The sequence below is a fragment of the Lates calcarifer genome, unplaced genomic scaffold (genome assembly GCF_001640805.2).
Source record: "Lates calcarifer isolate ASB-BC8 unplaced genomic scaffold, TLL_Latcal_v3 _unitig_169_quiver_1121, whole genome shotgun sequence".
NCBI lineage: Eukaryota > Metazoa > Chordata > Actinopteri > Centropomidae > Lates > Lates calcarifer.
Genome location: NW_026115698.1, coordinates 801 through 20,694, shown reverse-complemented (window position 1 = coordinate 20,694; position 19,894 = coordinate 801). Strand labels below are relative to the sequence as shown.

The following is a 19,894-nucleotide window of genomic DNA, read 5'->3' as shown; positions in this document are numbered from 1 at the left end:
CATTTGGGTCCTCATCCCTGTGTCCTTGCCCCCTAAATTGTGACAAGACAGATTGTTTTCTATCTTAGGAAGTCTTGAGAAGAGATGGGACAAATTTTGACACAACTGTATTTGAATGATGTTTATTCTGTATGATATTGTGGGTAATACAAAGCATCCAGAAGGCACAGACACAGACAAAGGATCAGTAGGTTAGTGAGTCACTTCAGACTCTAAATGATTCATTCATTTGAAAGCAAAATCTTTGATTATTTACGGCAGGTTTGCACATTAGCACTAAAATCTTTGCTGTGTTTTAACAAGAGCATCAAAACTTTCACAGTATGAGATTTAATAAAGCGACAAACACAGCAGGATTTAGTTTTCCAGACAGACAGCTGGTTTAAAAGGTTTTTTCATCCACATATTTCATGATGTTCTGAACCCAGGAGAGATTTGGATCCACGCAGATGTTACGACCCTTTTGTGTCATCAAACTGAAACAAAGAAGGTGAAAATGTCGTCATGATACACACTATTTGTTTTTTTAAATACATTTCATAAAAGGTTGACAAAGAGCTTCAACAATAAGTCAGAGAAAACTACAGAGTGAACGCAGACAGACGAAGCAGAACAAACAGGAGATAAAATGAGGTGTAGTTGGTCTGTAGGATGGAAATTGCACATTACAGCAGTAGAGTGTAGACACCAACATTAGAATATATAATGAGAAAGTAATGGTAAAGAATTATTTTTATTCAATAAACTGTATATCAAATGAGGAAAATAAATATTTGTAGTGTGCAGTACAAAAGGTTTACTGTATTTTCCTTCTAAAATATAAATTCAATATGTATTCAAATTATGGTATTAAGTTTATATTACACTAATTTAGGTCATTGTATTAACATATAGATAATGAAGTAAACTCAGTTTGCAGTACTTACACGACTCCAGTCCTCGGGCACCGGTGATCAGACATGTAATATCCCTTGACGAGGTCTTTTTTCACTCTTCTTGGGTAGAAACTGAAGCAGCAGTCATCAGGACCAGTTCCACCTGAAGAAAAGAATATCAAGTAATATGTTATCAGGGTAATATATCATCAGAGGTAACACCTTTATCACAGAAGATATTTAAATGATAAAAAGGCTCTTACTGTTGCAGACCACTGGAGAGAGCAGTGCAGCCCCCAGGATGCAGAGCAGGAGGATGTGAACGGTCCTCATAATGACTTGATAGTCCTCTGTAGATGGTGACGGAGATTAAAAACCAACTGTTCTTCAGATGCAGTAAGGGGCTACTGAATAAAATGTGGTGAGGTGTTATGTTTATCAAGATAAAAAATCTTTGAAAAAAAAAAAAAAAAAGGTGTCACTGGTGTGAAAGAGGGAGGTTGAGGTTGTGTTGACAGAAACTTTCCACTGAGCTTGGTTTGCGAGTGGTTGATTGCAGAGGAAATGCAGCTGTGGTTAGCCCTGACATATATCTCAAAGCACACATATACAAAGCAAATTGAACAGATGGGTGAGAAATTAAAGGAAAAAACATAAATTCTCTCAGTAAGTCTCTGGGACTCTGCTGGAGGGATGGAACACCGTAGTGTTTGATGATGGTGATGGAGCACGGTTAATCACATCAGTCTTAAAGCTCAGGCTGTCACATTTAATCCATTTGAATTTCTGAAGAGATTGGACATCAGGCTATTAAGATATCTACATCCAGACTACAGTGATTTGCTAATGATGGTCATGAGATATGATAGAAAGCTCCAGAACAGCAACTAGCTGGGATCTTTTTTATCAAGGTCAAGAGGGTAAAGACTGAACTTTCCATTAAGTGGTGGGAGAATTCCAGCAGACAGATGAAAAAGCTAACAGTCAAAATCGAAGTAGCAGAGGCTAAAATATCCTGAGGTCCCTATAATGCTTCCACCTTTAAACTCGCTGAATCCTACATTACCCATGATGCAACTCGATCGAAAACACATAACTCCAGTCACTACAGTTATGTCACTGATTTTGTCACCAGAGTCTGATTTGACAAAGCTCCTCTTGAGCCTTAACGCACTGGTCCCCAAACTTTTCTGCGCCACAGACCGGTTTCATGTAAGACAATGTTTTCACGGGCCAGCCGTCGTCGGGGGGGTGGGGGTCAAAATTACCGTATATATACCATATCGTATAAATACAGATTCGGCATTAAAACAAACAAACACACGTAAAGAGCATGATAAATACAACTCACCGTGACGCAGCAGCAGGCAGCATCAGCTCTTCAACGTCAACAGCTTCTTAGCCATTAGCAACACGGTTAGCAACGAAGTACGGTGCTCTCAATGCAGCTACATCTGTTGCTGTGGTGGCTCTGAAGACTTGCTTCTGTCCTTCTTGTTCACGTTTTTTCTTCCGAGAACTTGGGTTCAGACTTGTCTTTTAATGTTGTTTCATCATTGGGCCTTTTCCCTTTTCAAAAAACCTCTCCAAAGATGTTTGTTTTTTGTTTTTTTACTCATTTTAGCTAGTTAGCTAGCTGGCTTAATTTGTAAGGCGTCACAGCTGCGACATAAACAGATGCGTATCAAGCGGCATCAGGAGACACAGACGGATGTGACGGGCAGAGATTCCGGTCATTTTTCAAAATAAAACACCCCGCAGACTCCACTAGTCAATAACACCAAATGATCCACGGCCTGATACCGGTCTGGGGCCCGGTGGTTGGAGACCGCTGCTTTAGAGGACTTTATATAACTGTTTTCACACGCTGAGGTGAACTCCCTACGAGAAGTACACGTAACTTGTAATATTAGTGGAGCACTCCTTTAGCATTGAGTTGTTGTAATGCAAGTAGGAGTAATGTATCCACAGAAAATCATAGCAGGACTGCAGTTTCCTTCAATCCTGTTGAGCTTTTTAGCCTCTTTCAGCTAATTGTTTTGGTTCTACTGTCCACATCTTTACTGTTCACTCATTGATATAACTCAGTGTTAAAACAATACTTTGCTCAGAAATGATCTGACAGCAACATGTTCATGTTTGCCATTCAGAGTTGATGAAAGGTCGTCTGGGAAATGTAGGCATTCACTTGCAAGTAAAAGTTGACAAGGCGGGCTTAAGATAAAAATAAAATGGCTGCTCAAAATGTTGTTTTTTTTCCATTAAATGTGAACAAAAACACAGAACAGGCTCCAGGTTGAATATGTACAGCTCTTTATTTTAATAAAACCATTGTTTATATACATTTCAAGTGAGATAAAGTTGCATGGTGACCCTCTGTTGTCTCCATGTGTGTCTATCAGTCCTCTACAGTACATGGGTCTCTTGAGGGGGAAAAAAAAAAAAGACAATGCAAAACAAACAGAACCCAAGAAATGAAAAACATCCAGAAAATCAAACAGATCATTACACAACAGTATATTACACTTCTTCTTTAAATTTAGTTTGATTGAGTTTGGTTTTTGACCAGTGTGGGTCATACAGCGTGTGTTCTGTGATAGAAGGGCAGACAGAAGGTAGTGTTAGTAGAGCTGGGAGGGTCAGTTCATACATGGACACACAACCCGTTTAAACCTGTGAGTGATGACATAAACTGGTGATGAGAGGCACAACTCAAAGGCTTACATGTATGTGCAAAAAGCTTTATTGCAGTCCTGCGGTGTGTCACCACACAGGAGGAGAAGGGGGGTGGGGGTGGGGGTGGGGGGTTGCATTGAGGAGAATGATCAGAGAGCCTGCTGCACGCTGCAGAGATGAAACACACACTCAAACACAGACTGTCTGTTAGCAGCCATAAACCGACTGAGATGACGATTAACAAATGAAAGGCGCTTCCTGTTTTTAAAAACCAGAACACTTCTCATACTTCAGTTGTGGTCCAGGTAATTTAAGAAAGTGCAGTCTCACCTCGGTGGGGACGACAGATACACAGGCCAAATGGAAGATTTCATCAATATGACAGGGCAAAAAAACAAAAACAAAAACAAAACAGAAGTTAACTGCATCACACACAAAATCAGTAGCACAACACATGAGATGAAGCAGCTTCACGACCAATAACAGGACAGTTACACTGAGAAATACCATCAGCAGTTTCTTTGGAGAGAAAACCTCAACCCAACCTCAGCTCTTCAACAACCAGCAACATTTCTGCACTTCTCAACTTTTATGTGCAAAATGGGCTTTAAAAGAAATAAACATCACATATAAGATATTTATCAAACTGTATGGGATCAACAGCAAGATGGTACTTCACTTTAAAAATCTGATTATCAAGTAATGCCTGCTAGCTGGCTAACTCATCAAAACAATGCTTGGAATGTAACTTCAACCCTGACGCTGGCCCCGCCCCTGCTGGTCAGGATGGAATGACACTTTAACCACAGTGTGAATGCTACGTCAGGGAGCTTGACACACCAACGACCTCAGACAGCCACAGATAGGAAGGGAGGTGACACGGTGAAGGCTCAGGTGACCACTGACATGTGCGTATGATCTGCGTGACTGGAAATTCAGGATGAAGAAGATGAACTAGCCGATTGTTTTCATGCCACTGTGAACGTGTTAAAACAGCCTCCTCACACGTTTTGCTTTGCTTGGATTGGTGTCTTTTTTTTAAAGGCGTTAAAGTGAGAGAGAGACTGGGTGCTGAGGGCCGCAGAACCTACAGGGTGCAGTCGTGCCACGATAGCTGACTGTTGACTTGGGGAGAGGGCTCAGCAACAACCCTTCATGTGACTGGAACAAGTCCTGTTTATGCCGCATCATCCTTTTGATAAATATTAAATAAATGCACAAAAGACATCAACACTCACGTCAAGACATTAAGAATCAAAACACTAACAAGCTGAAATGTACCTCAAACACATTGAGAGCAGGGGGAAACTGTCTGAAACTGTGTCCTGTGTGTCTAACAGTAACACATTAGCTCATCGCTTACTCCAGTTATTACATAAATATACTGTAAAACTCATTTTACAGGCAGCTTATGACCTCTGTTCAGAGGGTTACAACATTTCATTACATGTAACAACGAACTCGTCTTCAGGGCTTTAAACCTCTTCACTAAACTCTCTGTGTTTAGAAGAGCTGACTTCATGGGAATGGTTCAGGAGAGAAAATCTGAACTGAGTGAGAAGCGAACGAAAAGCGGAGAAGCAAATCAATCAAGCTCGGAGGCTGTGGAAAAAGAAGGTGCAGAAACAAAGAGACTGACACATTTAAACTATCACACAGATCTGACTCTGGAGTTTCCCAGTCTAATAGTTTTTCCCGGCCTAACAGGTCGAGGAGTAGACTGTTGTTTTGTCAGAAAATATTTAGAAAGAAAAAGACGAGTGGAGCTGCAGCCAGAGAGAGCTCTGACAGCAGAATTACAAACTAAGTGGGGGATTTGAGTAGTAACTGTATCTCTGTGGTTTCCCCTGGTCTGTGGAGACCTGAATCAGTCTGATAGATACGTGTATGTGGGAGTGTGTGATACATTCTTCAGCCTCTGCCAGTCACAGTTTCCAGTCCGCTGCTGGGCCTCTGAGCGGAGAAGGGGTGCCGGGAGTTAAATAAGGCCTCGTGTTCCTTTTCACACCCCTGCCTCGTCGCTGACAGACCCTCTCCTCCAGGGTCCTGGTTCTGGTGTCAGAGCAGTGACATGGAACTGGAGAAGAGGTTTATCACAGCAGCTACAACCAGATGAGTCCCCAAAGCTGAGTGTAGGTCTCTCTCAGGTCCATCTGGCCTGGTGAGAGTCCAGTGTGTTTTTTTTTTTAAACCCCAAAGGCTGGAGGGGAGCTGGTTGAGTCCTTTAGTGTGTGAAGGTTTCTTCTGATCCCAGCTCAGCGCTTCAGCACCGGGCTGCCTCGCTCCTGATCTTTCTGTAACGCCTGCAGGACCTGAGGTGGAGGTTGAAAAAAATAAATAAAAAAAGAGACACACAACACACCGAGAAGCCTAAACCGTGCAAGCTTTAACATCCCACCTGTGCCCACTTCCTGTTGCGGCTGGTCATGTGAACGGCGGCGATGTGCTGGAAGAGCTGCTCGGCGGGGATGAGGTCCGGCAGGCGGGTGAGGAACTGAGCCATGTGTATGAAGTCCATGCAGGTCAGGACGTCCTGGTAGAGGCGCAGCAGGCCCAGCGCCGTGCGGAACAGGAACTCCTCGCCGTCTCTGCAGAACACGTCCCACACCCGGCACGCCAGGTCCAACGGCAGCGACTTACTGTACAGGGTGAAGATCCTGGAGGAGGAGGAGGAGGGCAGAGGGGGGGGGGGAATATTGGTTTTGTGATGATACAAAAAACTAAGTAAAACAAAACACATGAAAACAGGAAAGAAGCACAACTTTAAGATGAAATGTAACACTTTCAGTTCTTCCTGTCTGCAGCTGCCCCCCCCCCATCACTACATGCTACATTAAGGTAAGGTCTACACATTAATGCATTAAAGTAACACACATCTTTTACTTATGTTCTTTGTAAACTTTTACTTTCTTATCTTTCTTTCTTAGTTTTGGCACCAACATACCAAGACGAAGTCCTTGTATGTATCAGCTTGGCAATAAAGATGATTCTGATTAGAGTGTAAACAACTACAGGCTAAGTTTCCATTATCACTGCAAAAGTCATTTTTCAAGCAAAAGTTTCGATCGGCCGATAGGTCCGGGTGCTCCTCATTAAATATTTCCATTCCATTCCCATTGGTCTGACAAGACATTTAATGAGCCAAGGGCTCTGTGGAAACTGATTTCACTCATTTTTGATGCTTGATTAATCAAGAGTTATAATCTCTTGATTAACTGATGATGAAAATACTCATTACTTTCAGCCCTAATGCACTCTTCATCACTCTACAAACTCTTTTGTGCGTGATTATGTTTTGTTCCGTCACATTTACTTCGCTGCTCTCTAACTAACCATCTGTGCATTCAATCTGAAACTGCTGTTAGGATACTAAACTTTTCAACCTGTAATGACTGATTTTTTTTTAGTCGACTGGAGGCAGCACAAGCTGTGAAGCCCACGCTGACATATCTAAGTTAATATAGTGAACTTGTGAGCAAACAGCTGCTTACACTGTAAAAATAAAATTAATTCTAATAATTGACAAAGTTAGAAAATGTATAGTGATGAACAGTAAAGGATGAATACTGAAATATTGCCTCTGTCTCAGTAAGGGTGGGTGGGTGAGGTGTGAGTTCAGTAAAAATAGAAATCTAGAAATTTCCACATTAACATGGGCAGAGGTCACCTGTCTGCACAAACTGCCTGTCCTGTTTTCTCAGAAACACACCTGACACTGAAACTGTGACGGGCTCAGTGTGACACGAGAGTCATGTTTCCAGATGACGACACGTAACTGTTTTTTTTTTTTTTTTTTTTACCAGAGACAGAGAACAGAGTGCACCCTGCACGTAGGTGGACAACAAACCATGTACAGTTCATGTTCTAGCTGTGAAATGACACGGTGGTAAGTAGTTCAAAGAGAGTAACTGTCAGATTATCAGAGTCTAATTATATCACAGAAAATTCACTGTATTAAAAACACGAAGGCAGTGAATGTGAGGGCAGGCAGAAAGATGGGAATAAAAAAAGAACACTTAAGAAACTCACCAGTCGATTAAATAAATATCAGGGGTCAAGTTGTTTTTCTTGAAATGTGCAAAGAGCTTTGGTAGATTCTCTTCAAAGAACACTTCAAATGCGGCAAAGTAGGTCAACATCTGTGGAGAGGAAAGAAGGTGGTCTAATGTAGTAAAATAAACACAAACCACAACATTGTGTTCAATCAGGAGGCCACTGAGTCATCTGTAGAAATGGACGACGGTGAACAAAGCAAAGCGTCAGAGCAGAATGTAAACAGGCAGCACACAGGCTGATGGATGCTGTAGCTGGTCCAGAGAGACGTGTGTGGTGTTGACATGTTAGATAGACGAGTGCGCAGGGTTTCAGTTAGGACCTGCTGTCAGAGATCTACACTGAGCACTGCTGCGTCCAGCACAGGTGACTGGATTATTTCATTGAAAAAGACACAGACGAGCTGAAAATGTAGAGTTAAAAACCTCATTTTTTAGTATGTTTCTGAGCAACTGTGACAAATGAACTAAGCAGCAAATGCTGGTTTGAGTTGAAATGAAACTGTGAGGCTTTTTTCTGCCATTTCAAAAACGCCTGACAGATCAAATTAGATTGATTAACTGAAACGCCCCAAAATGTTGATGTCATTATAAAAATATGATGGAAATGGTTTAAAATGCACTGAATGAAACAAACTGTTACATGGTATGAATGTACTGTTTCAAGCTCCGCAGATGTTACTGACCACAAATGACTGTTCTATCGTGCAGTGTTGTCATATGCTGTTGAGACTTCCACAAGCTTTTTACACATGTATATCTCTTGGGGATCACATTTAACTGTAAGTGTTGGTTTGATCATTTGACTACAGGATGTTGAAACATTGTCTTTTTCAGTCTCCATTTGTCCCTTCACCTAATCTTATGTATTATTATTTATTTATTACTTTTATTGTATTTTTATTTATCACTATGTGTTATACATTTTATTTATTGCTATTTATCTTATAGAAAATTAACCTTGACATTCATGAAATAAAATTTAAAAACAATACAGGTGAACAACCTAAGCTGGTATCAAAATGTGTTAAGAGAGAGAGTGTTAAGTGAGGTGTACACATTGTTTTTCAAGTTTTGATGCTTGACGCCTGTCTGTGTGTGTGTGTGTGTGTGTGTGTGAGAGAGAGAGAGAGAGTGTGTTACTGACAAGGCTGTGGTCAACTCTGAAGAAGGCCATCTGACAGGGCTTGTTGAGCAGGTTGGCAAAAGCTATAAAGGCATCAGCTGTGTCCAGGTTCAGGATCAGCACTGCTGCGATGAACGACATTCCCTGCACCTACACACACACACACACACAAAGTTTGTACAAACACAATAAAACATCTGTTAAAAGTGGAGTTTTGAGCTTGTCTGTATAAAGCGTTAGTGTGGTACTGTGACTTCTGTCTCTGAAGAGAAAGCAGAGACAAGTGAACACCTGCTAAAGGTCAATTTTGTCACTGCACCACCATCAACACTAATCTCATTTCAAATGATAAGTAACTCAGCTTCAGTCTGGATGCTGAAGCTGGAAAGTGAGATAAAATGCTGACAAAGGCAGATGCAAGGAACAAAAAAAAAAAAAAAAAAGGGGGGGGGAAAGTGCACAGAGGTGGATGCATAGGTTGTGTGTGTTTAGCAGCTCATGGGTTGGGGTCAGCGCAGGAAGTCACACTCATTTATAGACAAGTATAGAAAGCGTGGGGCTGCGGTGAGGAGCAGAAAGGCAAACCACAGCATCTACAAGCGCAACATGGCTCTGAAGTGCAAACATGAGTTCAGTGTAACAGCACAGCATGACGCTGACAACATCAAGGAGCAGCCGTCACTTTTTATCACTGCCACTGACCAAAATGTATTATTTGAAAGAGCAGGCGACTTAAAAAAAAAAAAAATCAAGTTTATGCTTCAATCTCCATGGTTTGATGAATAATACATCATAAATGAAGAGATCGAGCATCAAGCAGGCCAGGACTTCAGTGTGAAATGTGAGTGTGAGAACAGACAGACATGAGTCATGCAAAGAAACAGAGGCACATGATTAATAAATCTCCCTGGGAGGAAGAGAAGAGTGAGTGGAAGGAAAAGATGTTGAGGTGTGCTAACTAACTAATCACGCCTACACACAGTGGAGATGCCTTGCCCAAACCACTGGGCACTGCAGTGTAGAGATGTAATGAAAATGAGGCAGGTCTGAGCTCGTGATTGGACGCCTGCGATGACGTGTGGAGCTTCATGCAAGTTGCAGCGGAGAGGTGGAAACTCAGAGCAGGGCTTCAAAATAAAAAATTACCACAACCACCACTCTGAATTTCAAACATTCCCTTTTAGCACATGTGATTTACTAATATCAATACTAATCAATACATAGATATCCGTATTTACTGGTTAAAAAAAAAAAAAAGATAAAAACTGGAAAAACATGGAGACAGTTAGCCTGCCTCTGTCTAAAATGAAAAAAAGCTTTGTGTAATCTTTACACAAACAGAAATGTCAAACTGGCAAGTTGTGGTTTTTAATGAGGTGTTACAACCTGTAATTTCTGACCAACAGCGGTACAATGTTGACTATGAGCTGATAGCTGAGGTTCTGTGTTTGCTCTATCCACCAGCTGAATGCAGCTGTGAACAACCAGTGTGCCTTTGTTTCAGGGTCAGTCTTCATTGTTCTGCGTGGGAGATTCAGTACGCCAAAGCAGCCAGTGAGACAGAGGTAACATTTAGAAAGAGTAACACACAACAGGAATAAAAAGAAAAAAGAAAAGTCAAACCCAATTAGTGACTGGAATTATTGTGGTTGTATGCATCCAGCTGCAAATAATTAGCGTTTGAATATTTAAATTATGAACAAAAATGTGTTTTGATAGGTCACAGTGACCTTGACCTTTGACCTCTGACCATGTCATCCTTGAGTCCAAGTGAACATTTGTACCAGATGTAATAAAATTCCCTCCTCACGTTCAACAGGCCAAAAACGTGTTTTGTGAGGTTACAGCAAACTTGACCTTTGACCTTTGACCACCAAAATCCAAGCAACTTATCCTTGAGTTTAAGTGAACATTTGTTCCAAATTGAGGAAATTCTCTCCAGGCATCACTGAGCTATGACCTTCACAGACAACACAAAACCTCCTCAGTTACCTCACCATGTTATGAGGCCAAAGGTTAAAACAGACTTGATGAAATCTTTGTTCCGAGTTGATCCTGTTTTCTTCCTCTGGACCTGGGTCAGAGCCTGTTACTGTCGAGCTGTGTATTCTAGCTGAAAATACATTTTTTCGGCTCAGTCTGTGTTTATTTATTCTCAGTGCAGCTCAGTAACCAAAAACTTAATAGAAACACATACTTTTTCAGTGTGATGAACTCTGCTTATTATGTACAGAAAACAAATTCCACCGTTCCCAGATTTCACCCTCAAATTTCCTCTTAATGTCCCACTGACAGGGAACCGAACATCTCAGCACGGACACAGAGAATATTGTCTTGTCATACACTCTCCACTGAGCTCCTTTCATCTGGTAGACACCTCACACTCAGTGGAAATCTGCCAGTCATCTCGACTGCAATCAAACCCTGGTTATTTAAGATAATAACAGACTGTGTAGGTGACACGTGGGAGATTTAAGTCCATGCTGTGTCATTTGTAACCTTCATGAAAAGTACTACTGTACAAGACCTCAGCATTCACATGATAATATTAAGAGCTGCTCCGATTTGTGACTAATCTATGTGGACTGAAAAAAAAAAGAGGTATAAAGTGCACTGAGGGCTCACAACAGGATGTACTGGTTGTGCATATGTGTGTGTGTGTGTGTGTGTGACTTACGTAGCCAACGTCTGGCCGGTAACATGTGTACGCTCCCAGAATGCTGTGCAGCACATCGTGATAGGGCCCGCCCTGATGGCGAACAAAGAAATAATGAGGACAAAGGTAGAAACAGGGCAACATACACTCACATGCAACCAATAACATCAGAGTAGGCTTGTTGAGAATGTAGAAAAACGTAGAAAAAAAGGACATGAGAGATTGTTGTTTCAGTGGCATCTTGTCATGTGTGTGTCTTAGTGCTTTACAATATTTACAAGCATGAAATATATTTTTTTCCCCTTTATTCTGAAAAGACAATATTCCCACTAAGCTGCTTACACGGCCAATGAAAATGAATATTCCACTAATGTTCCTGTTCACATGCAGCCGTGCATGTGTGTAGGTGTGTTTAGGTGTGTTTCTTGAACAATGCAAACTGTTGTCTACTTGCTTTGTGTACAGGTCTGCTGTGACTGAGGAGGTAAAGCAGGTCTTCCACTAAACAGAAGGTCACTGGTTTGATCTCAAAAATACTGAACCCCCAGTTGCCCTAGATGGCATACTATCAGGTATGAATGTGTGTGATAGAGAGGCGCTGTGTGTAGAGGTGCAGTATGAATGTGTGAATGGGTGAACTCGCAGTGTCAACTTCTTCCGAGTTTGTTGCGGTTACTAGAAAAGCTCTATAAGTAAGTGCAGTCCATTTACCATTTACCATGAACAGAGCCTGTGTAAAAACTCCAACAGACACACATAGTCCAGATGTATATGTACATGTCCAAAGAATTAGCTAAAAGGTGAATAATATCAGCATATCCCGTGTCTTAATCAGAAAACACTGAACTGGGAATAAGGCAAAATTTGGAATATCCAAACACAATCTGTCGTTTACATGAATATGTATCTGATTATTGTCATATTTAGAATAACAGTAGAATATAATGCGTTCTTTGTGGTTACCTATTACTTGTTTTCTGCAATGGAAACTCATTGAACTGCTCTGATCAGCCCTGACATAGTGTTGTTGGTGGCTGAGCTTCTCTCACTGACCTGCTGGAAGATACACAGTTGGGGGAAGGTTCTTGAGATGTCCAGCTTGATCAGCTCCAGGCTCGACTCCCTATCTGAAGAACCAGCATCTGACATGAGGACATGGCAGCACATGGCAGAAACATGGCAGAAAAATGTGTGACTACATATGGGCCAAAATGTACATAAAAAGCCAGAAAAAGTGAAGGACAGAGTTTCTGTTCTGTCTCTACCTTCAGTTTCAGTCTCTGTGGTAGGTGCTGGTGTGGTCTTCCACTTCTCTTTTGCCCGGGCCAGGCAGATGTTATACAGCTCTGCAGGGACACATTACAGCACCACAGTACAGCCATTAGGAGACAAGAGAGGGAAGACAGAGGCTAAAGAGACTGAGCAGAGAACATGATGACTGGACAGAAACCACTTCAGGTGATAAAAGGCATCAGCTCCTCACATTTCTCTGCAGCAGTAACACTACAGCTGATTAAAGGAAACAGATCTCCTACCATTTCAGAAGCCATTTGTTTAGTCTTTGACCTGTGGCTGCCCTCTAGTGATGAGATGCAGGACCCAAATAATGAGCTTTCTAAGACATGATGTGGAGCTCTGCACTGGTGGCCCCGACCTGCTTAGTTATGCAGTTATCCAGTCAGCCAATCGTGTGGCAGCAGTGCAGTGTGTACAATCATGCAGATACAGAACAGGAACTTCAGTTAATGTTCACATCAAACATCAAAATGGGGGGAAATTGTCTCATATAATGGATTCAGATTCCAAAGATGTATTTTATTGTTGTTAATAACATTATGTTGGCATAGCAACTTCTGTTTGGAGGTAATTCATGCTAGGTGAGTTAGCTATGAGCTTCATTTTGATTGTTTTAGCCTATATTTGTTTACATTTCTGCAAATTGGCACCATTAAAAGTATGCTGAATTAGCTGTTTGTAATGTTCTACCTTCTGCTCATACAGCTAATAAGTGTGCCAAACTACAATAACTAACTTCCTATTGTTCTCGACATGCACCTGTCCTGTTGACCTCATGCAGTATCTCTCCCACACCTCTCTCCCGCTACACGTCACTTTTTTCCACCACCAAGTAAAAGTGAGCGGTAACAGTAATCCTAGTAGTAGCAATAGCAGTAGCAATAAAACTGCTTCACCTTAAGTGAGGGAATACTGTCACTTAGCTACTACTTACAGACAACTTTGCAGGGACTGAGCTCTGGATGGATGAGTGTGTGTGTGTGTGTGTGTGTGTGTGTGTGTGTGTGTGCAGAGTGATAGTGCAAAGCAATGTGCTCCATTTAAAAGGCTGAGTAGCAAAAAGCAGAGTGGGCCAGCTCAGCAGTGAGTGAGCGAGCGCTTATCTGCAAGTAGCTCCCGAGGGTTCTGAGGAGAACACACACACACACACACACACGCACACACAGTAAGTGTAGGGGCTGCCAGTTTGAAATTGGTGCTCCTTTAGCAAGTGGAAAATGAATCTACAGTATGTGTGTGTGTGTGTGTGTGTGTGTGTAATATCAAGCAAGGCTCAGAGAACTCATTGAAATGCTGCTTGTTCCCTCTTGTACTTGGGAATCACTGGACCATGCTCCTCCTTAATGGACACGCTCTTCCTTCTTCTTCTATCTGTCTCACTGTCACTTATTCAATTACAAGCACCGAGACAAACTGCTACACCCATCAGTGAGGGAGTGCACCAAATGTGTGTATGTGGACTTAGCCTGTACACACTACTATTATGATGGATTCAATATCAGTGCAGGTGATACTGATTGATTGGGTTACGGAGTAAATCAGGACGTTGACACTCACAGGTCAAATACAGCTTTGGCAGTTCATGAGTTTTGGTATCGGACCTTACATATATGAGCCCTTTCTTCTCATTCACGCTGAGAATCACATTCACTCCCGCGTACCATGTGTGATGTTGAGCTCGTTTCCCACAGCCAGGCTCCACACTTTGCCTCTGACACTGGGGGGGATGCCCTGCCACCAGAGGTCTCTCACTCGTCGAGATGTACACCTGGAGGAGGGTTCAATGTGGGAGGGAAGTTCAGAGGCTGCTTAACAACTGTCAAAACCATTTATTGATCTGAGCCACAAGGTGGCAGTCACTTCTACCGTAAGAGCTGGAAATGAATTCTTACTTCAGAGTAAAACTAATCCTGAACTCATCCCTCTTTTACTCATTGTTTATGTTTACCCTATACTTCACAATGCTCCCCCTCTAATTCATACTGCCACATTTGTAATTGTTTTAGCAATATAAATGGTATGACAGCTAACAGAAGAAAACTAAAACAATCAGGATAGGGTCATATTACGCTGCCTTCATTGGTGCACTGTATCAATGTGTCTCCTTGTGGTTGAAGAGCTTTTTGGAGACTGGGAATCTCTGTTAGTAAATCAAGATGGTTTAAGTGCACTAAACTTAGTTCAAGGTCTTACACCCACAGGAGTGGCAATATTTTAGAATACCAACTATGACAAGTATGTAAGAGTAGGAGGTACAACAAAGGTACTGACATTGAGTTTAATTCAAATCAACATGATGGAATGAACATGTGGCAGTTGTGCTTGTACAACAGGTCTTTTATTAATCTCATAATTAACCATCATGTCAGCACAAGACTGGGTTGTGTTCTCTCCCTACAGTGCTGGTCTACAGCAGCTGCTCAGTGTATGCTCACAATATGGTGACTGTGATATCTCAGTAAATTCTAAACAGACATTCAATGATTATTAGATATAAAGACGACAGACAATTAGCACCCCCCCATATTCACCAGCATAAAACCAGGCATGTGTTAGACAGTAAGATGGAATCTGTCACTGGTTATTTCTACAAAAAGCATTACACACTGTCTGGTGTGGAGGTCTATTTCTGGATTGTGCAATTAATAGTTAGAATGATTTTTTCATATGACAGGGATGATTTTGTTTTAAAATGGTTTGAAAATATCTATTTTACACTCTTTGTTTATGAGTATGGAAAGTGGTCCTCTCATATGTCCAGTCAAAACAGAGGTATATTGTAACGAAGCAAATCCAACTCAGTGTAAAAAGACCTGGTCCGTACAGTGATGTGCTTTGTATTTGATTTCTAAGCTAATTGCTGACTCAGCGAGGGCGCTTGCATACTTAATCTGACTTCTTTCCACAGCAGGTCCAGTCACATTTAGGAATTTACAGTGCCTTCAAAATGTAACACAAGACAAGAGAGGGCGATGCATCGATCAGAGTGCTGAATTACACCACTGGGTTGGGCTAATGTGAAAAAGAAATGATGGGATAACTCTCAGTCTTTCATGTGTTCAAAAGGTATAAGATTCAAGTTGCTGTTCTTTGTTTAAAGCACAGGACTGTTCAAAAGTTTGAGATGGGATTTATCAGTACAGAGAAGCATATTTCAAGCAACGGTTAAAAATAAGTGGATTCTGGGAAAACATCAGCATATTTCTAAACTCTGTCACAGTGTTAGTACTCACATTGTACTCCAGTTAGGTAAGATCTCCTGGTTCCAGGTCTGGGCAGCTGTGCCAATGCTCTCCTCAAGCTTACACCGATCCTCCAGCTGCTTCTTCCTCTTCTGAGCATCCTTCAACTCTACAGACAGGAGAGTGGAGAGAGGCGGTCAGATACTAAAACAGAGGGAAAATGAGAGAGTAAAGAGGAACCCAGGCTCAGGATAGACAGGCAGAGATAGCGTGTTCAGCCCTGTAGTCTGCCAAACTTAAAGAGAAAGGTGGAGGAAAAATAAATGGCAGATTTCCTCACCTTACACTCTGGAAAAAGAGAGTGAATGTTGAATCTTTTGTCAAATGAGCTCACCTCTCTTCTTGGCCTGGGCCACCATCTCTTCATACTGCTGTCTGTGTTTCTGTGCCTCCTCAGCTGGCTTGGCAGGCAGATTACTGTAACACACATAGATAAGTAAATGGGTTAGCGGCTATGTGTTCTCTGAACTTAACTTGCATTATTCATGCTGAGCAAGCTTCTGTGGCATGAAGAGAGGAAAAACATACACAGAGGAACAGGACAGGAGCTCCTCCCTGACTCTGGTCCAGTAACTTGCTTGTGGTGTGAATGTTACACTGTGCTGTATATGTCATGCTATTATTATCATGCTATTATCCTGTACTGAAACACCATTTCCTCTTCAATAATTCATTAACAAGAGCACGTGGTTGATTTGTCAGTCAGGGGCGTGTCTCTTTAAGTCACTCAGCTGATGTGGTGGTGGAAGATGCTGCTAGCTGAACCTCTGAGACTGCATCTTGTTAAATATAAAAATCAAAATGAGGTTACACTTGTCATCCCTTTGGTGCACAAATTTACAAACTGTGCTGATGAAGATCATGTTGTATGAGTGAAAGCCCCACCCCCAACCACTACTAAATGGACCTTGAGTTGAGACAGATTTGTTCACTGGAAATGACAGTCTAGAAAAAAATAATAATGATAATAACTCAAGGTCCACTTACTGGCTTTTTTGGGAGTTTTCAACCATCTCTATCAGCTGATGAAGACCATGTGATTCAGCTCAAAGCTCTTGAAAATTCTAGTAAGTGGACCATGAGGTTTTTTTTTTTTTGGGTAACATTTTATAACATGCTCATCCTATAAATAAAAGGAGGATATAAAGTCATTTCAACATGAGTGTTTACTGTAAATATGATCGACTTTTATACTTTTAATTCGTTCTCATCAGTAGAAGTTAATGTGATTTTTGGATGTTGAGTGTTTTCTGCCTCAGGATGTTGAATCTCAGAGCAGAAGATAGACGGTGCTCTCTAATTCTACTAAGCCAATAACACTGAAATGTGCACTACAGCATGTGCACTTTTCCTGAATGTTTTTTACCAGTAGAGGGTGACAGTAAGAAAGAAAAATCTATTGGAGGTTGCATGTAGCAAAAGGCCTGAGCAGCAGCTGAGCTCACAGTTCTGCTAGTCAACCAGTGTTAGAGTAAACTTCCTGGTCTTCACACAGGAAATCTGGCTAATTCATACCATCGTTTTCATTCTCTAGCAGAAGCAGCAGAGAGCACCACTGAATGAAAGACGAGGCCCCGGCACATGTCTCTCTGTTTGTCTGTTAACAAAATGCAAAATGCTAAAAAAGCAAGAAAATGGAGCCAGGCTGAGGGAGGGCCATTAAACTTTCAGCAGCACTTCTCTTTTACAGTCTGAGAGACAAACGGGGGACACAGTGAGAGCTGGAACGATACTGAATGTGTGAGTGTAATGACCCAGCAGAGGAAGGAGGGCTGATAGAGACGAAACGAGGGGAAGATAGAGACGGAGTAGAAACAGACATAGCTTTATTTTCTGATAAGCAAACTCTACTGGCAGTGAGAGCGCGTGAAAAATGTGGGATAGTCTAACAACTCAAAGATCTAAAACGGGCCATGTGTGTTTACATACGCAGGTCTGTCCTCCAGTATAAGTGCCCGGTGGTGGAGAGTGGCTCAAAGTCCAGGTTTTTCCTCACACTCTGCCTGGGAGATGTTGGGTTGCCAGGTCCAGCTCTACCACTCTTTGTTTCATATTCCTGACGACAAAAACAAGATGAGTTAGACAAATAAACGTAAAGCTGTAGGTTTAATTACAACAGTGTTACAGGGAAACCGACTCTCTTTTGAGGTCAATTTCATTCAGGCTATATTTAGTTTCACATTGCTGGCAGCAATGACGTGTACACGGCATCTACACACACACACACACACACACACACACACACACACACACAGAGTGAAGAACAGATTGAGGAAAATTGGTGGATTTAGTTTCTCCATATTTGCATGTCTGGGTACTGACAGCCAGCAGCACATGCATGTAGCTCCACAGCCAGGGAAAATCACCACAGTGGTTACAGCTGATGCTGTGGGCGGGCACAGATGTAAAATTTAATGGAGGGGACGGAGGGCTTGTACGTCCACATGAAATCACACATAAACACTGAGAGATGTCTCGACAACCTTGGACAACGTTCATATGGCCTCTGAGAATTTGTCACTGATGTCTAATGAATGTGTGGTTCTGCTCCACCACTGGGAGCATGATGCAGGCCTATAGAAGGAGGAGGCCATGTGACCAGTCAGTCTATTACAGCTAAGGCCACAAGGCACTTCAACACAAGGCCAACTATCACCTGACTGACTGACCAGGTTGCGTGTCTAAGAGCGTTGTGTGTGCGTGTGTGTGGCAGCAGCTCTAAGCTTAAATCCAGAGGTCAGCATTAGGGAGAAGGTAGAGCAGAAATAGTTTAGGGAAGACCTTTAGAGGAGACCACTAGAAGATGCTACAGTGTCTTATTAGTTAATTAGGAAGCCACTGCAAATAGGGCAAGTGCAATATGAGTACACACACCGGCCAGACGTTGGCTACGTAAGTCACACACACACACACACACACACACACACCACTGTGTCCAAAATGTCCTCCAGTGTGTGTTGAGCTGGTTAATAATGCAGGCTGAGGTCTGCAAGCAATCAGCTTAACACTGTGCTACCACAGGAACATTCACATTGATCAGTACAGGGCACAATACAGCCAGGAAAATCTATTCCTGTGTGTGTGGTGTGTGTGTGTGTATGCATGACTGTTAGTGATGCAGCCCATGTTATTAATCTGTCTTTGTGATGCTGTCTGTTGTACAGAGCCTGGCCTTCATTGGCACTGGGGACAAATAAAGGTAATTGAATCAGAGTAGTTTTTTTGGTTTGAGGAGGAGGACAAGACATTAAAGTGCCAAATGTAAGAGGAAAAGGAATTAAAAGACATAAAGCTACCATAAATTACTTTTATAGCCACAACCTTTATTATTAGCGCACCTGCCAAAAAAATTTGTCCTTTACAAGATGATTCAAAAAAAGTCATAAAACAAACAAACAAAAAAAGCAGTAAAAAAGAACTAGGAGTCTCCACCTATGCTAGTGGCTCTCTGTGGTTATATTTAGAAGCTAAATGCTAATGTCAGCCAGCTAACATGCTTACAGTGACGATGCTAATATGTTGGCGTTTAAGCAGAGAATGTAAACCAAGTTGTCCAACTTATTTTTAAGGAACAGTTTGACATTTTGGGAAATATGTTTATTTGTTTTCTGGCTGACTTAGACCAATTAGAAGATGAAAATTTCTCACACCTGTACATTAAATATGAAGCAACAGCTAGAGGACACCTAGCTTAACTTAGCATTAAGACAGGAACTAGAGGGAACAGTTAGTCTCTAATGGTGAGAAAAAAAAACTCCAAACAAAACCTCTTGATTATCATATTACCTTTTTAGTTATGAGATATGAGATATTTTGTGTTAGCCTGATAGCATGCTAACATTTTCTAACTGACACAACACATACTATGGCTGAGAACTGGATGCACTGCAATTATGACCTAATTATGGTGCTAGATGAGAAATTAGTAGCAAATTTTATGGCCAGCCATCCATCCAGTGGTTTTGAAATGT

General features: G+C 41.7%; 2 protein-coding genes across 3 annotated transcripts; both read right to left on the bottom strand.

Moving 5' to 3' along the window:
• Positions 1-106: 106 nt before the first annotated feature.
• LOC108890197 (C-C motif chemokine 4 homolog) lies at positions 107-1,307 on the bottom strand. Its single transcript, XM_018687022.2, has 3 exons — positions 1,139-1,307; positions 927-1,038; positions 107-476 (listed from the first exon to the last, which is right to left on the bottom strand). The coding sequence occupies exons 1-3, from the start codon at positions 1,206-1,208 to the stop codon at positions 383-385; spliced, it is 276 nt and encodes a 91-aa protein (XP_018542538.1). The 5' UTR covers positions 1,209-1,307; the 3' UTR covers positions 107-382.
• A 1,864-nt stretch (positions 1,308-3,171) lies between these two features.
• Positions 3,172-17,892, bottom strand: LOC108890200 (TBC1 domain family member 14). 2 transcript variants are annotated; one of them, XM_018687025.2, is made up of 11 exons: positions 17,853-17,892; positions 16,258-16,340; positions 15,915-16,032; positions 14,343-14,449; positions 12,651-12,731; positions 12,439-12,527; positions 11,407-11,478; positions 8,751-8,879; positions 7,581-7,690; positions 5,950-6,208; positions 3,172-5,863 (listed from the first exon to the last, which is right to left on the bottom strand). In XM_018687025.2, exons 2-11 carry the CDS (start codon positions 16,280-16,282, stop codon positions 5,807-5,809), a joined length of 1,047 nt encoding a protein of 348 aa, XP_018542541.1. In that variant the 5' UTR covers positions 16,283-16,340; positions 17,853-17,892; the 3' UTR covers positions 3,172-5,806. The 2 variants fall into 2 exon arrangements, with proteins under 2 accessions (XP_018542541.1, XP_018542540.1); XM_018687024.2 differs by having other exon boundaries at positions 12,439-12,512; positions 17,853-17,872.
• Positions 17,893-19,894: the final 2,002 nt, after the last annotated feature.